Raw genomic sequence first — 20,294 nt, 5'->3', positions numbered from 1 at the left:
AAATATTTGGTAGAATTTAACTTTGAGGCCATCCAAGTCAGGATTCTTGCTTACATTTTATTTGCCTTTTTTCAGTTGCCTTTTTAATATTTAGGTATGTTGGGGAAAGACATTAATGAAGGTGGTGGTGGTAAGGTGCAGGATGACATGTATATTCTTCTTTGAGGGAGTTGGAACCCCAGCATTTTTTATTGAAAACTAGGTGCAGGGCTGTAACGTCAATAGGAGATGGGGAAGGGCTCAGAATGCCATGTGTGTAATGTACAGTGCCTATACTTATTTTAATGTATTCATAAATATCCATGAAGAATGGTGGTTTCATGTAAAATTTACTTCTGATCTGTGTTTGATTATTTACTAATCTTAATATGAATATGTTGTGGTCGTGATAACATTTTTATTCTTAATCTAATAGTTGTGCGTGTGTATGTGTGTATGGATGGGCACCAGCTTTATATCAAAATTTCTATGGTGAGGCACTGTAAAGGGTTTTCTTAAGTCTAAGGACATCATAAGTTTTTAGTTTGCATGGAACCTAGCAATGTATAGAAAGTGATGGGTCTGCATCTGATGTTTGCATGTAGACTATAGTAAGTGCCCAAAGGCATGTTCTGAGCCCAGAAAGCCCAGAGAGACCACTGTTGTGTTTTCTTTGCCACAACCATGTTCCTTTTTAATAATTTCTGACCATAGGTCATTTTTACTTCAGTACTTATGGTACTTCATTGTCTTATGATACATGAGTTTGATTACAAAAATACTATGCATTGCTTCCCATTGGTTGCAAATGTGGCCCACCTTAATACGTCGCAAATAACAGTGGTTAAAAGTGTCATCTCCGAGGCCACGAAAAGATTTGTTTTCTTGCCTTGTTAGATAAATCCAGCAGAGCTTTGTAATGGGTTCACAATTTGATTGTAATAAACTGTATTTGTTTTAAGCCTCCATTTCTACAAACATTCTTTCTCTTCTATTTTTTCCAGATCATAAATGAATAGCCCTTATGACAAACATGAGCTGGAGCTTTTTAACGCGCCTCCTAGAAGAAATTCACCATCATTCCACCTTTGTGGGGAAAGTATGGCTCACTGTACTCCTCATTTTTCGCATTGTATTGACTGCTGTTGGAGGGGAGTCCATCTACTCTGATGAACAGAGCAAGTTCACATGTAACACCAAGCAGCCGGGCTGCGACAACGTCTGCTATGATGCGTTCGCCCCCCTCTCCCACGTGCGATTCTGGGTCTTCCAGATCATTATGATCTGCACCCCAGCTATTATGTACCTAGGCTACGCAATACACAGGATAGCCAGGTCTTCGGAGGAAGAGAAGAGACACAAAGCATTTAGAAAGAAAAAGCATTATAGGCAGAAGTGGCAGCATCATCGCAACTTGGAGGACCCCGGAGAAGAAGAAGAAGGGGAGCCCATGATCTACGATGACAATGCAGACATGGACAATGCTGGAAACCAGGAGAAGGGTAAAGAGCAGCAAAAGCACGATGGCAGGAGACGCATCAAGGCTGAAGGACTGATGAAGGTGTATGTCTTCCAGCTGATTGCCCGAGCGGCCTTTGAAGTTGGCTTCTTGGTTGGACAATATTTTTTATATGGCTTTGAAGTGGAAGCCTTCTATGTGTGCAACCGAGACCCTTGCCCCCATAATGTGGACTGCTTTGTTTCGAGACCCACAGAGAAGACAATATTTCTTCTGGTGATGTATGTAGTGAGCTGTTTGTGCCTTTTGCTGAATTTGTGTGAGATGTTCCACTTGGGTATCGGGACCATTAGAGATGCTATTCGCAACCGAAAGATGAATATCCTTAGGCAGCCTCCCTACAACTATTCCTATCCAAAGAACATTGCCTGTCCTCCTGAATATAACTTAGTAGTAAGATCAGAGAAACCCACCAAGATGCCAATTAGCCTAATGACCCATGAGCAAAGCCTAAAGTGCAATGATCAGGAGAAACAATGCACGAGCCCCGATGATAACATCCCCCAAGATTTGTCCACACTCCATAAGCATTTGAGGGTGGCTCAGGAGCAGTTGGACATTGTATTCCAGAGTTACAACAGTCATGTTAACGCACAGCCATCCCGAACAAGTAGTCCCACTTCTGGGGGTACAGTGGTGGAACAGAACATGGCGAATATTGCACATGAGAAACAAGGCGCTAAGCCAAAAGCCAGTTCGGAGAAAGACATCTCCAACAGCAAAGACGGCAAGATATCTGTTTGGATATGACCATGCGATGGGGTTGTCGTTCTTCAGAAACTGATTGTTGATGTTTCAGGCCCTCTTGGCTCCTATGAAGGAACAGGGATATCATCATCGATCAAATTGACTTTTGACCAGGCAATATGGGAGCGATGATTAGAAATCAGTTTTCCATTTTTGTAACAAGAGAGCGCGTCACAAATTGTCTTTACAAATTTTGCTGGGATTACTTGATGTGTGACGGGTGTTGAAATGGGGCATACAGAAGGCAAAAATGATCGAATTTTTATTGAAACCAAAATAGAGTTTAATGGGGATATTTGTTTTGGGAGCATCCTGCAAATGGAGCAGGTTTTTGGAGGCACGAATCACATTAATTTCAGGATGTTTTAGATTGGTTTGCCAAAGGTTTCATGGCAGCTTGTCCATTCTAGGTGAAAAACGGGGTTCAGGTCTGCCTTACATCTGCAAAGACAAAAAGTCATCAAACGTCTGGAAATAAAACAGTAAACAAGTATGAATAAAGAAACAAACACACAAGTTTGGGGGCTCTTGTTCCATTTTGACACGAGTCTTCACTCACATCACATAATGTGCTACCAGAGGGCCTCTTTAGTACTCTGGCCAGAGAACAAAGAGGGTGTGTTGTATTGAAACCTGACTGATCTCTATCACCTTTAAGAGATGTCCCAGCAGTTCTGAGGTTCCGTAGAATATAGGACTAGGCAGTTGTAAGCGCTCTACCTACAAATATTGAGTGTCGGGCCTGTCTATCTGTCCTCTTCCATAATCATTCAATAGAACCCAACAGAATTGTACACAATTAGACAAAAGTTTATGTATAGCCAATAAGTGTCAATATGGTGAACACTAGTGAAGAAGTAGGCTTAAGTTGTCCCACTGATCTGTTATCGAGCACCTTCAAAGCTGATACATTATCGTAGTCGACATAGACCTTGGGCATTTTAAATCATGTAGAATGTGCCTGGAATGTACCTTTGTGTCTTAACTTCTGATTATTCATCATGTAGCTATGTCTGTAGGCACATCAAACTATTTTGATGGGCCGATGATCAGTTTAGACATTAAGACCCACGACATGGCTCAGCCATCATTCAACAAGAAATCTGTGGAACTATTGGTCAGAGTAAAACAGAATTCAGTTCATGGGAAACTCTCCAGGAACATGGTTAATCCAGACAAATCCCAGCATGAAATATTACAGTTGGTAAGGCAATAAAAACTCTAACTGCAGTGCCTGTGCTCTTTGGTGGCATGGGTCCGCTCACCCACATTTCTAGAGAACACAAGCCCAAAAAGCCATCCTTAGAGGCCAAAGATATCAAAAACTCTTCTTGTTTAAGAGATACAAACTTTGGAAGCCTCAAGCATCTGCCAAAGACATCATACTTACAAGTCAGAGCTTGAATAGAAATGAGTTATATAAAAGACGGTTGAATTTCCTTAATCAAGCTAATTTAAGTACTATGAGAAGTAAACCGGACACCAAAGTATTTAGTTTGCGTGGATAGAAGATGGAACACTTCAAATTTGGGCCATTTTTTTCTGCTCCCGTAACTGAATTAGTAATGGGGGAAATAGCTGCTGCAGACGGACTATATCACATAAAGATTTTGCATGCAGCAAACATGGAGCAAACCTTTTTTGCACCATATTCTGCATACATAGCATGAACGAAACAGAGTGTTTCTCTTCCAGCTTAGTCCTACTTTTAGTTTTTTTTTTAAATTGAAGCAAAACTGGTTTGTGCTATTGTTACAGTAGTGTGCAGGACTTTTACTCTGGGAATTCAAGTTTTGTGAAATTATGAAAAAATTGAATGGGAGCATGCTTCTGATAAAAAAAGGGTGTGTAAGAAAATCGCAAAAACAACACCTTTAGCCAGAGAACTCTTGAGTAATGTATTTTATAAAAAAAATTCTCAAGTAAAAATGTTTTTGGGAGCGTAAAAGCTAGCTATGACTAGAGCATGGTAAATTTGGTAAACTTGAGCGTTGCAAGGGGTACAAGAGAAAACTTTCACACCTTCAACAGTGAAGTGTGTCACATCACTGCTCACCCACCCTTTCATTGTTGCCTAGGCAAAAGAATTGGTGCAGTATCTGCTTATTCCACTTTCTTGCAACTGTGTAATAATCTATTGAAAATAGGACAATTAGATCAAAACATAGCTATCATGCTGTTTATTAAATAAGAAACTAAATGATATAAAGTAAATTTGCCACAATTTTTGCCGCAATATACATTTTTGCTATGCCTGCACTGTGCTGTTAAGGTTGTATGTCGGAACCACACCTGCCTTAGCAATGCGGTTCGAACCAAGAACGTATCTGTACAATGCATTCCTTTACCACGCAAGACGTTACAACGACTTGCCTTAGGGAAAGTCACTAGACTTTAGAACAGTAAAACGTACTATTCCAACTCCCGTTTGCACAACAGTAGGGAAAGTGGTGGATTTAAAGTCCAACATCAGTCAACAACACTTTACTTAAGGCAAGTTGTTGTAATAAATTGCGTGGTAAAGGAATGTGTTGTAAAGATACATTCGTGATTCGGACTGTGTTGTTAAGGCACTGCGTAGTTCGAGCCGCCATGTAAAGGCTGTTTCTCTGCTGTTAATATTAGTTTCACAGTTATGTAATTAAAATCAAAAAATCCCGATTTTCAAAATGTGTATCAGCACATTGAACATAATCTGGAGCCCTAACTAAACACAGATTATTATATACTACTGTAATAGTAAAAAATGAGAATTGACAAAACTTCAAAAAGAACTTCCTGATAAGAAGCAAGTGTCTCCACATTTGGTGTCAAATTTGCATGCATGGGCTGGAGAAAACGTGATTGATAGATTGCTTAGATTAATCTCAGTGACGGGTAATCGTTCTGGATTGTAACCCAGGCCATGTGTGTTTCTAGCTCATTTATCCCTTTACCAGCAGAGACCAACCGTATGTAAATCAGTTTTTGCCCCGCCCCACAAGAGACGCCCATACCTGAACTGCCAATCCAGGTCCCCTCCAAATGCGAACAAAAGCACACCAGACATGTTTCGGTATTTTTTAACACTATGACCATTGTTAGCGAAGTGCAGCTTGAGTTCTATACGACTGTGAGCGCTTGGGACCCATGTCTGCGTATGCCGCTCCCAGTTAGAGAGACTCACACAAGAGTGAAGGATGGAATACTTGAATTAATTAGTGTTCATGTCTTTGAGCTAAACCATACTTTTCTGAACTAGAGTTCATCTGAATAATGTTCTGCATTACTATTAACTCAACGTTATGGTAAAGCTTCCTCTTTTGTGTGTCCAAAGCCTCTTTGTCTGAGGCAGGGGGCAGTTTTGAGCTCCAAAACTCCCCACACTCACCTTTGTCATTTTCCTTTTATATTTTTATAGTTGACTGAACAGAAAGCCGGATGCAAAGCCATTTTCAAGTCTACCTTATGTTTATGATGACATCCTCTTTGTTAATCATAGTTCCTTTGACCAAAGTGGTGCATTAGCTTATAGCAATCTGATACACCTGCTTTTTGGTCCTTGCATCATGGTACATGCAGCTGCTGGGTTGAAAGACAGCAATCTCGCTGGTGTTACACTATAACAATAAAAAAAACCTTGACTGGCTTTTTCAGAAACAGGTATTTGGTAACTGTTAAAAGAGTTCTTTGTCCAACCAGTACAATTTGATATCAGGAGTCATATAATGAAGATATGGCTAAACCCATAATTCAAACTAAAGAAATGCTCAAAGCCTTCCATTAGATGCCTCAGGACTGATGCATAACAATACCTAGACCAAAGCACCAACAGTCAACTGCATACATTTATTGAAGAATATGTTTATGGGTCTCTTGGTGTTTTCAAAACCATACAAAAGTAACTTGAAGGAGGTCACTGGCAATTCCGTACCCACGCGGATCATATTACCACAAGGCATGTGTCATTCATATCCAAAGAGACATTTTCCAATCTTTGGTCCTGGGAGGTCAATTTCTATGTGTTACCACAGGCCAGCTTTCAGCTCTCACAAAACCACTATTATTAAATACCCTGTCTCATATGCCTACCCACAATGTCCTACTCAATATGGTCTTTCTTCTACTTCATTTGAACCCCACACACCTACCCTTTTAAAGGAATATCACTCATGCCAGAAACCCTTATTCATGGGAGATGGGCTGTGAACTCAGTAATACCTTTCCTACCCTTGACCTTGTAACTCGTTACTGTTTACAGTCTGAAAAAAGACTATATCAGCACCTTATAGTCATAAGAACATTTCATGCTGTATACTTCCAATACTGAAATCACAGCTACAAAATACCTAAAAATGAACAGCTAGAGATAAACTCAAGATAGCTACAGAGCACCATTCCAAAAACAAAACAATACCGACACTGAAGCCAACCAGGTTTCCATCAGCTACATACAAAAAAACTTCCAGTATATTTTTTTGTTATAATTTTTTATTAGCATTTCATTAACACGGTACAAGAAATATATGATAACATTGCATATCTTAAAATACGTAATAGTAGAGAAAGAATAATGAATACAATTATAAATATAAAAGCAAATGTATCAAAATCCATAGAATAGCGGAAAAAAGGAGGAAATTAGGGGCAAAAATTGTATACAAAATAAATACAGATATCATTAAATGTTAAATAGTGAAAATAAAATATTAAAGCAACTTCCTGGTATATTGACTTAATTGTAGCTGATAACAAGGATGTATTCATTAGTGAGATACGCCAACACTTTTTCAAACTATTCTCCGATTCTGGGAGAGCGAAATTCCGGCATGGAATATCGCTCCACCTGGTTCAGAGTGGGTACTTTTATTCCACACCCCATTTTTCCAGGCGTTGGAGTGTGATACCCGATTTTTCCAGCCAGTAATACTGCTTGGAAAAATCAAACCAGGGTTGATGCTGCAGCAGCCAAGCCTCTTTTCCATAATTTTTTATAAAGAGCAGCATAGAATGGCCACAGTACCAAATACCTCATACAGAATAATGCTGCATTACACACTCTAACTCCTACCTAAATAAATTATCTTCTAAAAATATAAACAATTTATGGTGGGATGATGAAAATATGTTAACATTAAGCTATTGAATTTGTGGGGATTCGGCTGGTTTGAGCAGATATGAAAAATGAACAAAATTAAGTCCACTAAAAATAGTTTCAATAGGGAATGGTGGAAGAATTCTAAAGTTTCGCTAAAGAAACCCACTAAGATTGTCCCTTGCTGCAAAAGAGGTCAATTTCATTCATATCACCACATCACTAGAACCGTTTTGCCTATCTCAAATATTGTAACTTTTTTACTGGTTTCCTTTTTTGCTTCATAAGATTTATTCGTAGCTCTCCTGTTACATTTCAATCCTAACTTCTCTTTTCCTAACCTCACTGTTTAGGGAAATTAGGTCCCCTCGATATTGCTGGTAATTCTTTGGCTGCTGCAATTTTAAAAACTGTTTCAAAATGGGTCAAATTCAAACATTGAACCCATTTTATACTGTTTCCTTTTTGTTGGGACATCAAGTTTGCAAGATCCTTGGTTAATAGATTATGCATGCTTGGTCGTTGTTTCTGAAGAGTGTAAACACAGGTCCATTTAGCATGCAATACTTCATGGATGTCTAGCCAAAGTGAGCCTCTGTGGGATGTAGAGTAGGAACATTCAAGATGTCATTTCCTATTTGCCCGTTTTCCTTAAGCAAACTTGATCCTTTGATTTAGACTATATGTGAAATGGTGGTCACAATTTTAGCATCTTTGATTCTAAGTACACCACCAGGAACTGTGTCCTAAATTTGATGAAATTATCTTTCACACTTGCTGTAGAATTAATTTTCACAAGAATGTTTTCATCAAAGACTAGCAATTGATGCCACCTTATTGAAATTTTGAATACTTCGAAGAGCTTAAAAAATTTGCCTCAGTTGTTTCTATATGAGGAATACTTTGGATTATAATTTGTGAATACACACTTCACCAATTGAATGTGAAAAAGCGAATAAAACTTTTGATCATAATACTTGGATTACCTCTTTGCTCATTCAGCACATAGGAGTGCTCAGGTTAACCACCTTGTGCTTACAAGGTTTTGCATTTACTTTTACGTTCTGCCCTTCCTGGACAGTAAGGGCGGCATCCTGAGCACCCTAAAAGACTTTAACCTTCCTTGGGATACCTTACAGAAGAATTTGGTTTACCCTAGGAGTGCAGCGGATTCCCCTAAATTTGTGTTCATCAAAGACTAGCCATCTTGACCTGCTATTTATGGTCATGACCATATACAAAAAGTCTGTGACATCTTCCAAGATCATTCCGTTCATTGAGAAGATTTAAGGTCTTCTCTTTTCTTGATTGAGAAGATGCCTTTAATTTTTCCTCTCTACTTTCATCAAATGTTCAATTGCATAGGCTTCTATGGCTTTTAATAACGCCTGCCGTTATCTAGAGGCATTGATAAATAAAACAAAACTGAGTTGAACATATCGGGACAGATTGGCAATCATGGTTCCCATTCCAGAGTATTCAGTCATATATGGTGCACCAGTGGAGAAGGACTGCATGATTAAGAAGACACATTAAGAAGCGCTCAACTGCAGCTCACAGTCTCGAGGTTATTGTTGAACCATTCACGTCCTTCGCATGTCATTGCTCTTTAAAATGATCCGAAACATTGATCCCTGTTTTGAAATTGCATTTTTGGGTGAACTGGTGACATTTGCCAGCAACTTCACTTATCACAGGAACCTCCTTATCCACTTTGATTATGGGTCTGCTTTAGAAAATAATTAATTACCAAAAATACCAGGAGTGCATTATTTAGTTCTAAGTAGAAAAATGACCTCTGAGCTTGCACAGTTTCCTGTTTACAAAACAAGACAAATTTGAAGCCCAGTTCAGCATGTGAAAGGCTCATATGCCTGGGAACATCAAGTTATTTGTTTATACTTTTAAATTGCAATAGCCACAAATATTTGAGAAATAATTCAACACATTTTATGTTACATGGTTACTACTACTATGCGCGGCTCCAAATTTAATTTTTTATCTTCTTAAATCGTCTCTTTACTGCATTTAGTGAAACATAACTAAAAGTGACTTGAACTGATTTCGTTCTGCACTACAGAAAAAAGGATAGTATGACGGGATCATATTAACTGAAGTCATCATTAGAACAAGGACAATATTCTAAATCAGTCGCTGAGTTACTTTTTTGTTTCCAAACTAGCATCACTACATTTACAGCGGCATCCATGGTCATTTTTAGGGTTGAGCCTAGCAGACAGCGCTGACGTCTGGTTGTGAAAGACATATTGTGTGCTTACCAAGAACATCTAGGGGTTTGGAATCCATCCATTTCTTACCATTTGTTGGATTTCCTGTCCCTCTCATTTGCCTTCTTATTATTAGTGTTGCAGCTTTTCAGTATTGTGTTTCTCCCTCCTATGGAACATGGCCTCCTTACCATCTCTTGGGATTGCCTAGCTCCTTCTATGCTTCCACTGCTTGCTTTTCAAGCACTACTTTTTCTCTTGGGTTAAGCACTTTAGCAGAGTTCTAGCAGAGTGCATGTGTTTCCCAGCTCTCTTCCTTGTGTATGCCTCTTCCTTTGCATTCCATCATGCTCTCTGTCACCTGTGTGCTTCTCTCCGCCACCCTCCATATTGTGCTTGCCTTATTCTACTTCCACCTGTTGCCTTCATGTGTTTCTCACTCAAACGCTTCACTTTCCTCTCTCGACCATTGCATCTCCTTCTCATTCTCACCCTCAGTAGTGCTTTATTGCACCTGCATCCTCCTTTCAGACTGTTGCTTCTCCTCCCTACCTCCACCCTCCGTGTTGCTCCCCCGCCTGTGCCCACCTTCTCCCTTGCCCGTTGCTTCTGCTACCCAGCCTGTCCTCCTTTTTGCTTCCATTCCCCCACGTTGCTTGTCAGCACCCAAACCATCTATGTTGCTTCCTCACACCCAGGCCCCTTCTTTTGCCCTCCCACAACAACTTTTGTGCCACTTATTTTTTTTATTTATCTATCGAACTCAATAAAAGAAAACATTGATTGCGTCATCTTGTAGGCCCGCAAATATGTGGCGCACATGATTACAAAATCCTGCGACTGCCTCACCAGAGCACTATTCTTTTTACTTTGTTTTCTTTAGCCATACTGCACAGCATTGGGGATGCTGTAAAGCATGGCTGAAAACCATTGGCAAACACAATAGGTCCAAAAGGCTAGATTTGTTGCATTTACCAATGCTTGTTGGGTATGGCTGAGAGACAGCAGTCATTTCAGCCTCATTTTTCCTTGGAAATTGATATTAAAATCAATAAATATGGGGCTGTCAGTCAACCCTCTACATTCATTGATATGTTTATGTGTCATTCATATTTTGCTAAGGCAATGGGTGAGTCCACTTCATCCATTTTACAGTGCCAGGACACCCTTTTCTGGACAGAAGACAACATCATAGCCTTAAATGACATAGCATTTTGCCTGATCACATGCTCTTAGTCCCTTGAAAATGACGGTACTTTAGTGACAGGGCTGGTGTGGTTTGGCAGCTGGGCCCCTGCTTTATTTGTATATTAAATAAATATATAAAATAACACATGCATGCTTTGCAAAGGTTGGCCTGTCATCTTTGTCGGTGTTTGCTTTGGAGTTAATTAGGTGGAGATGAGGCTCGGATAACTGTGCTTACACTTAGGGCTAGGCTCCATGACTCTCAAAATAATAAAATGTTGTTCGAATTTCAGGAAAACCACCTATTTTGCTCTAACATATGCACCGACCAACCAGTGCATATTTACAATTTGATATAAAAAAAAGTGATGGATAGATTCTTGAATTAGTCTCAGCAATTGGTAATTACTCAGGCTGCATCCAAATCCATGGTTATTTTCCACACCCTGCCACCTCCGTTTGGGTCCAGCCATATGCAAATCAGTCTTGACCCTGCTCAGGCGTGAATAGTCGAGCCCAAACTGTCAGGCTAGGCCCTCCCTGAACTGCAACCCAAGCAACCCAGGACATGCTTTGCCCTAGTTAGATCGCATCAGCCAGGTATAGCTTGGTTCCAGTGACACAGTGTCAGCAATGAGAGGAAAATTGTCAGCTTTCTCTCACCTCATCCGCTCCATCGCGGAATTACCACATCGGAAGTTCCATCAAGTGGCGTACGTAAAACGTGACTGGCCATGATAATGGTAAATCTACTTTTTCTTAGGATTTGTTATGCCCGCTCACATCTTAATAAGACTAATATTTATTACCGCCTACTTGAAATATGTTACTTTATAAGAAAGGAATAAGTACAAGTGGAGTTTTGTACGGCACGGATCTCTGTCACAGGTACTTTGTACTTTCGTAATACTACTTCGATTCCATTAAACTGTTATATTTAAGTATTTGATAATTAGAGACTCAATTATGTGTATCCACTTAATAAAAGCTGAATAAATATCTGAACCAAGCTGTATAACAAGTTGTGCCCGCATCCCTGTTCCAAAAAAGGACGTTTCCTATTTAAGTGGAATGACCCACTTCATCTGTCGCCCACATTCCACTTGACTGGAAGTACTTGAACTTTAAATTATAGGCTGGAAAGCCTGCCTGTGCTGTTTTAATGATGAAATGTTTTCATACTAACACACTTTGTATTAAGAGAGATAAAATGCCACATGTCTCGAAATATGTAAACATTTTTAAACGCACATGCTAAATCCAACATGTGGATGAGAATTTTTAAAACGTTTGTCAGAAAACTTTGCGTTTACATTTCTGTTGATAGCAATAAAGTAGATTTAAAAATGTTTTTGCAGAAAAGCTGATGTTATGTCCTAGGGCTAAGAACGTTATTCATCCCTTTTTTGTATCAGAATAACATTCTTTTCGTTTTACGGTTACATTATTTTCACTGCCAAAACCTACAAAAATTGTTTCTTCTTCAGATGACTTTTTGCGCATTCCTGCGTCTGAGAGTGCACTGTCTTGTTTTTCTCAGGGACGCTAACAGCAAAGTGAGAATTTTTCTGCATTCGTGTGAGGAACTTCTGCTCTCGCCAAGTGTGTTAGTCTGAGCAGGCTCTGAAATGAAGATTACAAGTAAGTAACCCAGTCTTCCTCCCCCCAGTCCTTACCAATTGAAGCCATACTCAAGCTAAAAGATTATCACAGTTCTAAACCGTGTCAAAAAATAAAAACATGTCTCGGAAAAGAAAAGGTTTGTTTAAGAGTAGGTCCAGTGGTCCACTGTATCTTCTTGAACAAAGAAATAAAAATAAACTTTTCTTTTTAAACAAAGTCCTGTTTCCATTAAGGGAAACGGGCTGCATTTAAAGGGGACAGATTGCTTTATTAAAAAGCAGTCATAGACAAGGTGGTCTACTGACCCAAGCAGGCCACCATCCCTGTGATAGCGCTGATTCCAATGGGTCGCAAATTTCGACCTACCTCATCATGAGGCAGGTCGATAAGAGGCCCACTAGGAATCTCTAATTTAAATTTAAAGCTTTCATACATTAGTAATTGCGATTTCCAAATTGCGATTTTGGAGAAATCAGAATTTGGAAATCGCAATTACACATCTTGCTGCATAAGGCCCCTGGTGTCTTTATTCCAGACTGCTCTCTGATGAGCATGGCTTGTTACACAATAGTGACTTCTAAACTTGGCTCTTGCAGTGACTGTTTTGATTTCTAGAGGGAGCTGGCAATCAGTATGCTTCATGCAGTGTTAGCACTGCACATCTCTGCATGGATCTAAACATTCACCTTTTAGAGAGAGCAACGCATTTAGTCATATGTTACATAGTAGATAAGAATATTTTAAACTCAGCACAGTTCACAAGAACATATTCTAACCCCACACTCCCCCAATAACATGGTAAAGCGTAATTTTACCATGGCCCCTCTAAAAATGCAATTTCCTCCCTCACCCAAAGGATGACCACAAATGACCTACCATGGTTCAAGATAATTTTTCCCCAAATCAATTTACAAACTTTAAATTTTACATTCTTTGCATGTTAAAGGCTGTCTGTACTTATAATGAGATTGTGTACATCAGTGTACCTTTGAGACAATACAATGGCATGGCACTCTTCATTGCTTAATTTGAGCAGGTGGTTTCTGGTTCTCCGCATTCACTGGCACTTATGACAGTCTGCCACATGTAAATGTAAATTGATACTTGTATAGCGCACTACTCACCCGCAAGGGTCTCAAGGCGCTTGTACGAATACCGCTGTGGAACCCATCCTGGCTTTCCCTGTGAGGCGTCCACTCCTGAGCACCCCCAAGGTGGAGATCCAGGCATCCTTAGGGTTATGGGGGCCGTTGTGGAGATTAAGCAAGCTATTGCCCAGAGTTGCAGAGTGGGACTCCATGATTGGAATAGGCACCGAGGCGAGAATTATCAGGTCCGTGGAATTTTTGAGCCCAAGACCCGCCGAGGCGGGGAATTGAACCCTGGTCCCGGACTAGACCTCTGCATCAGGGTCTGCCGCTCTAATCATTGAGCCACACTTCTCCACTTGAGCCATACTTTTGCTTAGTTTGCTTAATTTAGAGATGAGCACAAAAATATTTGTTATGAATTGCATACATATTAAAAAAAATGACTAATACCTGCCACACAAGCACTTCTTACTGCTTTGGGGGCCTGGAATTATCTGAATGGTCACACTTGTAGGAAATTCATGGTTGGTAGCTGTATTGGTAGTGTTGCTGGCAGTGGCAATGGGTGGTGCGGCTGCAGTGGCCTCCTGATGAGGGGCCTGGCACTTATTAGGCACTGGCCCTCTTTGTGGTATCAGTGAACCACTTTATAAAGCTGCTAACTTCATGGCATCTCCCTACCACTTAATAGCACATTAGATACTAGTGCATTCTGTGGGTGCATCGCTCTGTGTAATCAGTTAGGCTGAACATTCTGCGTGATCAAGGGTATATTCATACCATTTCACCAACATTAAATGCTTCAAGGTAGCTTACAGTCATAGCTGGCTTCGATTGTGGGTAGGGGGAGGTGGGTCACACGGGGATGGGAGTAAATGTAATAATGAATACAATAAAAATGTACCTGTCCGCCAGCCGGGTCCCGCGTTTTCTCAGCTCCGGCTCCTGCACTCCTGCCAGAGGCAGGAACAGGAAGCAGGCAGCCTCCCTCCCTTCCCCTTAGCCAATCACAACACTACAATGACAGCCATTTTCTCACCTATCCTAAAGAAAGCCATAGCGGATCCCACTGACCCTATTAACTATCGCCTGATCTCCAACATCCCTAAGTTAACGAAACTCCTGGAAAAATGCGTTAACATACAACTGAACTGTCACATTGATCATTTCAACCTGCTGAACCAATTTCAATCTGGTTTCAGAGCAGGTCTCAGCACAGAATCAGCCATGACACATGTAGTAGATGACGCTCTAAAAATCCTTGACCAAAATGAAGCCTGTTTGTTAATCCTACTCGACCTCTCATCAGCTTTTGACACCGTCAAACACGACAACCTGCTGAATCTCTTGAAACATAGAATGGGTTTATCTGGAAGTGTATTTAACTGGTTCGCCTCCTTCCTCCAAAACAGATCCCAAAGATTCAAGGTCAACCAATCCTTGTCCTTCCCCTCCTCTGTCACTCTGGGAGTTCCTCAAGGCTCCTCCCTCTCTCCCACCCGTTTCAACCTTTTCATGGATCCCCTCACTGATCTTCTCAGCCTCACCAAAATACAATTGCACATGTATGCTGACGATACCCAAATCTACATCAAAATTCAATCTCTGGAAGACATCAAATCACTTAACTCCACACTACAAAAAACCCAAATCTGGCTGGCCGAAAACCACTTGAAACTTTACTCCCTCAAAACGGAATTCCTTTTAATCGCCCCCCCCTACCCCCCGCCCGAACAAAACTCAAACTATCACAGACTGGATGAAGCACCTAACAGCTCTCAATGGACAACCAATCATAGTCGACTCAGCAAAATCGCTGGGGGTAACGCTAGACAATAACCTTAAGATGCTGAAACACATCAGCGCCTCAATAAAGGGAGCCAACTTCCACTTAAGGACCCTGAGAAAACAAAAGCCCTATCTGCCTGCCTACGATTTCAAACAAGCTGTTTAAGCCTTAGTTATCCCTCGCTTAGAATACGGAGCAGTAACCCTATGCGGGAAATGAGATTTTGATATCTTATCTGATCACCTAGATACTTATCTCATTCGTCCTTTTGGATCGATTATTGACTGTCATTGAGTAAAAGGCAAACCCACATAAGTTAAATCAACCCCATAGACTGACGCAACTCTGAAGAACCACTTACGACTGGTAAAGTTTAAAAGTTTAATATAATCCCAAAATTAATTGCAAGTACAATCCTCTCAAGATAAGATTCAACAAGTATACAGGAACTAAAAGGAACATAAATTCCCTAAAGAATCTTAGTCTACAAACGAATACAATCAAAACCAATTCTAGAATCAGCAAATTGAATAGCATAGACACAAAATGAATATGATGCGTCATTTACATAAAAGAATAAACAAGTTAAATCTGTCCCTACTCTATGCTAGATGACATCCCTACTCAGAAAGTCCTTTACCTAAAAAGGTGTCAGCAGTTTGACTTCCAAAGAAGTTCAAACTCTCTTAATCTCTGATGGAAACCTATGTCGAGAAGCAGTACCCTTTCTGCCTACCCATCCGCTCTCTAAGGGTCCTCGGCCTACTGCTCTCTTCTCTCTTCTCTCTCTCAGGCCATCTGCTCTCGCTCTACTCTGCCTTCTCCCCGGGGTGCTGTCCCTAAATACAAAATCACAGTATGGATGGAACGCCCCTTTGAGACGCCCACCATGTACACATTTCACGTAGTCCCGCTTCTGGGTTTTTTCCATCGTTACTAGCCGTGGGCGGCCAGCTACGCTCCGTCTGCGGAGTGTGCGTAGTTCCGCCTACTCCGCATTTTGCGGAGCTGGCGGAGCCAGGCGGCACTACGCACGCTCCGCAGACGGAGCGTAGCTGGCCGCCACCCGCCTCCCTCCCGCCCTCCCTAAATACTTTACAATAAAAGACCGCAATAATTTTAAAAGCACTTACCTTGCCGCCGCTGGCCGCCGCATTCCCCGGGGCTCGTTCTCTTCCGCCTTCCGTATTTTGCAGTAATGCGCATGCGCGGACGGCCGCGCATGCGCATTTTCACGAGAAAATGCGCATGCGCGGCCGCCCGCGCATGCGCATTACTGCAAAATACGGAAGACGGAAGAGAACGAGCCCCGGGGAACGCGGCGGCCAGCGGCGGCAAGGTAAGTGCTTTTAAAATTATTGCGTTCTTTTATTGTAAAGTATTTAGGGAGGGCGGGAGGGAGGCGGGTTGCGGGGCTGCCGGCCAGTGGTTTTGCGGAGTGGGGCTACGCGGAGTGCGGAGGTGGGCGTAGTTTCTCGCCCACTTCGCGTAGCTCCGCGAAGCCCCACTCCGCGAACTCCGCCCAGGCCTAATCGTTACGTCTCTTCGAGTCGTCTGTTAAGTTGACCTTTTTCTTCTCAGGTGCCGTCTTCGTCATCGTGCTGGTAACCTCATGACATTCCAGTTGACACTTTCAGACCAAAGTCTATCACTTCAACAGAGCTCTATTCATTACAGTTGTGATTCTAACCCCCTTGGTCACCTCGAAAACAGACACTTCGAAACAGGACCCCAAATTCCAAGCGTCCCTTATCTCACTAGGCCATAAACTTCGTCCAGTATTGTCACTTTAATTTTAACAAGACCTTTGACTCTTGGCTCGCACGTACAGATCAAAGCTATCCCCCTATTCCTGAGAGGCCACTAAATTATATGCAGTGGACTACACTCTTGCGAACCCTTGGTCCGTTAGGTTAAAATAGCATATGATCACACCATTCTAAATTCCTACAAACTCTTCTACACGGTATGACTTTTAACACACATATATGTATATATATAATCGAATTAGTAAATCATTGATTATAATCGAATCCATGTTACATAAAAATACAACATTATACTCTCGTTCTTACACAGTGCTATATAGTCTGCACATTTCTTCAATTTACATTTCATCTCTTTCTCCGTTTAACTATTCCATACGTACATGAACTCTGTTTAGCACGTTCTACTGTTCTTAAGCATTTTCACATTTCTATATTAGCCCAACCTATGTACGGGCCTTTCTAATTCTAATGCACATTCTGGAGTAAATACAGATACATTTCTTATTACTAAAGTTACATGTGCTAACCTTACACTACAAGTTCTAACTTTATGCTATAGTGCTAATCTTTACATTACAAGTTCTAACTTTATGCTATAGGCTTGTAAATATGGTACGGACATATGTTTCATTCAAATTGCGCTCTCTCAGTTCCCCCCTTTGATGACCTCTAGGGGTCATCACAAACTTCAATTTGAATGTTACTTTACACAGAACTAGTTACAAGGCTCCCTCTCTTTATCGTCTCGAGAGCTCTTAAACTTCTATACTGCTGATCTTGCAAAGCAGCTAATCTTCTTTCTTGCTCTCTCATGGACCTTTGTAATCGGTTTGACCTATACCATTTGTACAGTCTCACTAAACCCCACAATGTGATTATGCAAATCAATATTATTAAGACAGGTTTCAAAATGTACCAAACTACACTTTTACCAAGGTTGGCAAACCAACCTCCAACCTTTCCCATTCCATGACCTACTTTTTCCCACACATTTACTTTTGTCAAATCTTCTATTTCTTGATGTATCTCAGTAATGTTCTGTATAACCTTCTCAAGTGGTTTTGAATTGTCTGGAATGTAAGTACAACATTCTTGGACCTTCAAAGCCTTGCAAACTCCGCCCTCTTTTGCTAGCAGAACATCTAAAGCAAGACGGTTCTGAAGAACCATTGCCCTAATCGACTGCATCTCTCCTTCTACTAGCATCAATGACCTTGCAGTACTTGCAGACAATCTATCCACAACTGTAGCTAGTCTCCTGATCTTAACATCATTAAGTATCAAACCTAAAAGAGGAAACATTGCTCCGAATACGTCTCCAACTACTTCAACATCTCCTACTTCCCTTTTCCCTCTTGTCGAAGCCTTTCCCTCTATGATCTCTAAATCCTTTGCATGGTATATTTTGGGGAAGACAATTGCCAAATAACATGAACCATACCAATTGTCAGGCAATTTTACATAGGCATTTCTTCCACATACAAAATATACATTAGGAATCGCTTGCATCCCTTTCATGAAATCTTTCGTGTAATATTCCAACCGAAAAGCATGTTCACAACTAACTTCACCTACAAATACACTCTCATAATATGTCTTGCTTCGAGTTAAACATAACTCTCCTTTCTGCGTTCTATCCAAAGCTATTGGACCATTACTACCCTTCTTTTTGTGTGCCTTTTCCTCTTCGGTCCAATCTGTTTTCCATTGTCCTGACATTTTTAGAATCTTCTGCCTCCTGTACCTGTCATCTACTTGTCCAATGAATTTCTTCTCAACCTCTGACACTTTGCAAGTCAGATTATTTCGGCGTGCATATGAAGTATCTAATGTATCCCAAGGAAGAAAGAATTTTGCTAATCTATCTTCCTTTTTGTGATAGTCCCACTTATTCATTTGTTTATAATTCGGGACTTCAGGCAGTACCGAATCATAATTTGAAAAGTAGTACTCAAACCCTTCTCTACCATAAAATATACTAAGCAATAAACTACATGTTATCCCATATGTCAGTGGGAGGTGATGATATCTGATGCCTTCATCTACAGAAGCCGGCAATTGCATGCAAACATAACAATCTTTGGCCTCCATGGCATCAATATATTCGTACAATAATTTGGCATATGCGTTTGATCTAAAATTTCCCTGCGACTCGTCTACGTGTAACCTACGAGCTTCATCTGCCAGTAACGCCTTTTCACGGATTACATTGCTCTCCTCCTTCTTCCCAACAAGAGCAGGTTTCAAAGTCGTTACAGGCTTTACATCTGTTGTCTCCTTTACACTTGCATTTCCTATTACGTATGATATGGTAACTACTGTAATAATGAGAAAAATTACTACTGCTATTAGTGTACCTATTATGCATTTGACCTTTCGGTTTGGGTTGCCATTCTCCATGTTATCAAACAACGTGGCTCCTTTCTTTTTCGAGGAAAGTTTTTTCTTTCAGGTCTTTACTTGCTTTATTTGATTTCTCAGTCTGTGAAGCACTCTTAACCAACAAAAGTCTCTTTTTCACAACAATGTCTTTTTATCTTCAGCACAGACAACCCTAACCCTTCTCCGTCCTCTAAATGTAATCCCTAATTTTATTCTTCTTTCCACTCGGCGCTAGGTTATCTTCTTCTTTATAGCTTAATCACAAAAGTCTTTATGCATCTACAATGATTCTAGTACCTGCAGCTCTAATGGCATATTCCAACAGTTCTAACGAATGACTTTTTCTTCCTGTGCTGGTACTGGATGACCCAAAGTTGGAAACTCTAATCGATTCAGCATTAGGCCTTTGATCCGACTTAGGTAAGGGGAACGGGAAGTGTGAAGGTCAGTAACCCCTCAGTCTCGATTCTAGGCGTCAACATCCATATCTCCACCGTCACAGTTGAATCGAGATTGGTCACTTGCACCTCTCTCACTCTCCCAGATCTCTGTCCCCAAGACATCTGCTGCTAGATAAGTCCACTCAGGGGTGGCGTATCTTCTGCAGGGCACACGTACCCTCCTTGATCTTCTCGGACTCCCAGAGCCTGAGTCCGTAGCTCCTTCGTCTAGATCTGAATCTTCAGAGATCGGGACAAGGGTTCTCTCTGGATTTGCTCTCAAGCTTGACCTTCTCCTTCTTTCCGGCCAACTAGCTTCTCCATTCCTTGTCCTCCCGCTCCTTGTTCTTGGACTCGTTTCTTGACCACTTACAGCTTGTTCGGTGTCTGATCCGAACTCCCAGCTACTTTCCTCTTCTGAGGCAACTTCGGTCTCACTGGTGTCCTGACCGTCATCAGCCTGTT

The 20,294-nt window shown here is 41.0% G+C and overlaps 1 protein-coding gene across 3 annotated transcripts in view; it reads left to right on the top strand.

Moving 5' to 3' along the window:
• LOC147685174 (gap junction gamma-1 protein-like) overlaps positions 1 to 12,071 on the top strand; it is a 366,763-nt gene extending 354,692 nt beyond the window's left edge. For all 3 annotated transcript variants that reach the window (XM_086941081.1, XM_086941082.1, XM_086941080.1), the window contains exon 2: positions 984 to 12,071. In XM_086941081.1, the coding sequence (XP_086797207.1) occupies positions 1,004 to 2,248 (1,245 nt within the window). In that variant the 5' untranslated portion in view covers positions 984 to 1,003 and the 3' untranslated portion in view covers positions 2,249 to 12,071. The remainder of the gene's footprint in view (positions 1 to 983) is intronic.
• Positions 12,072 to 20,294: the final 8,223 nt, after the last annotated feature.

This window comes from Lissotriton vulgaris, chromosome 10 (genome assembly GCF_964263255.1).
Source record: "Lissotriton vulgaris chromosome 10, aLisVul1.2, whole genome shotgun sequence".
Taxonomy (NCBI): domain Eukaryota; kingdom Metazoa; phylum Chordata; class Amphibia; order Caudata; family Salamandridae; genus Lissotriton; species Lissotriton vulgaris.
This window is presented reverse-complemented; position numbering and strand designations above follow the sequence as displayed.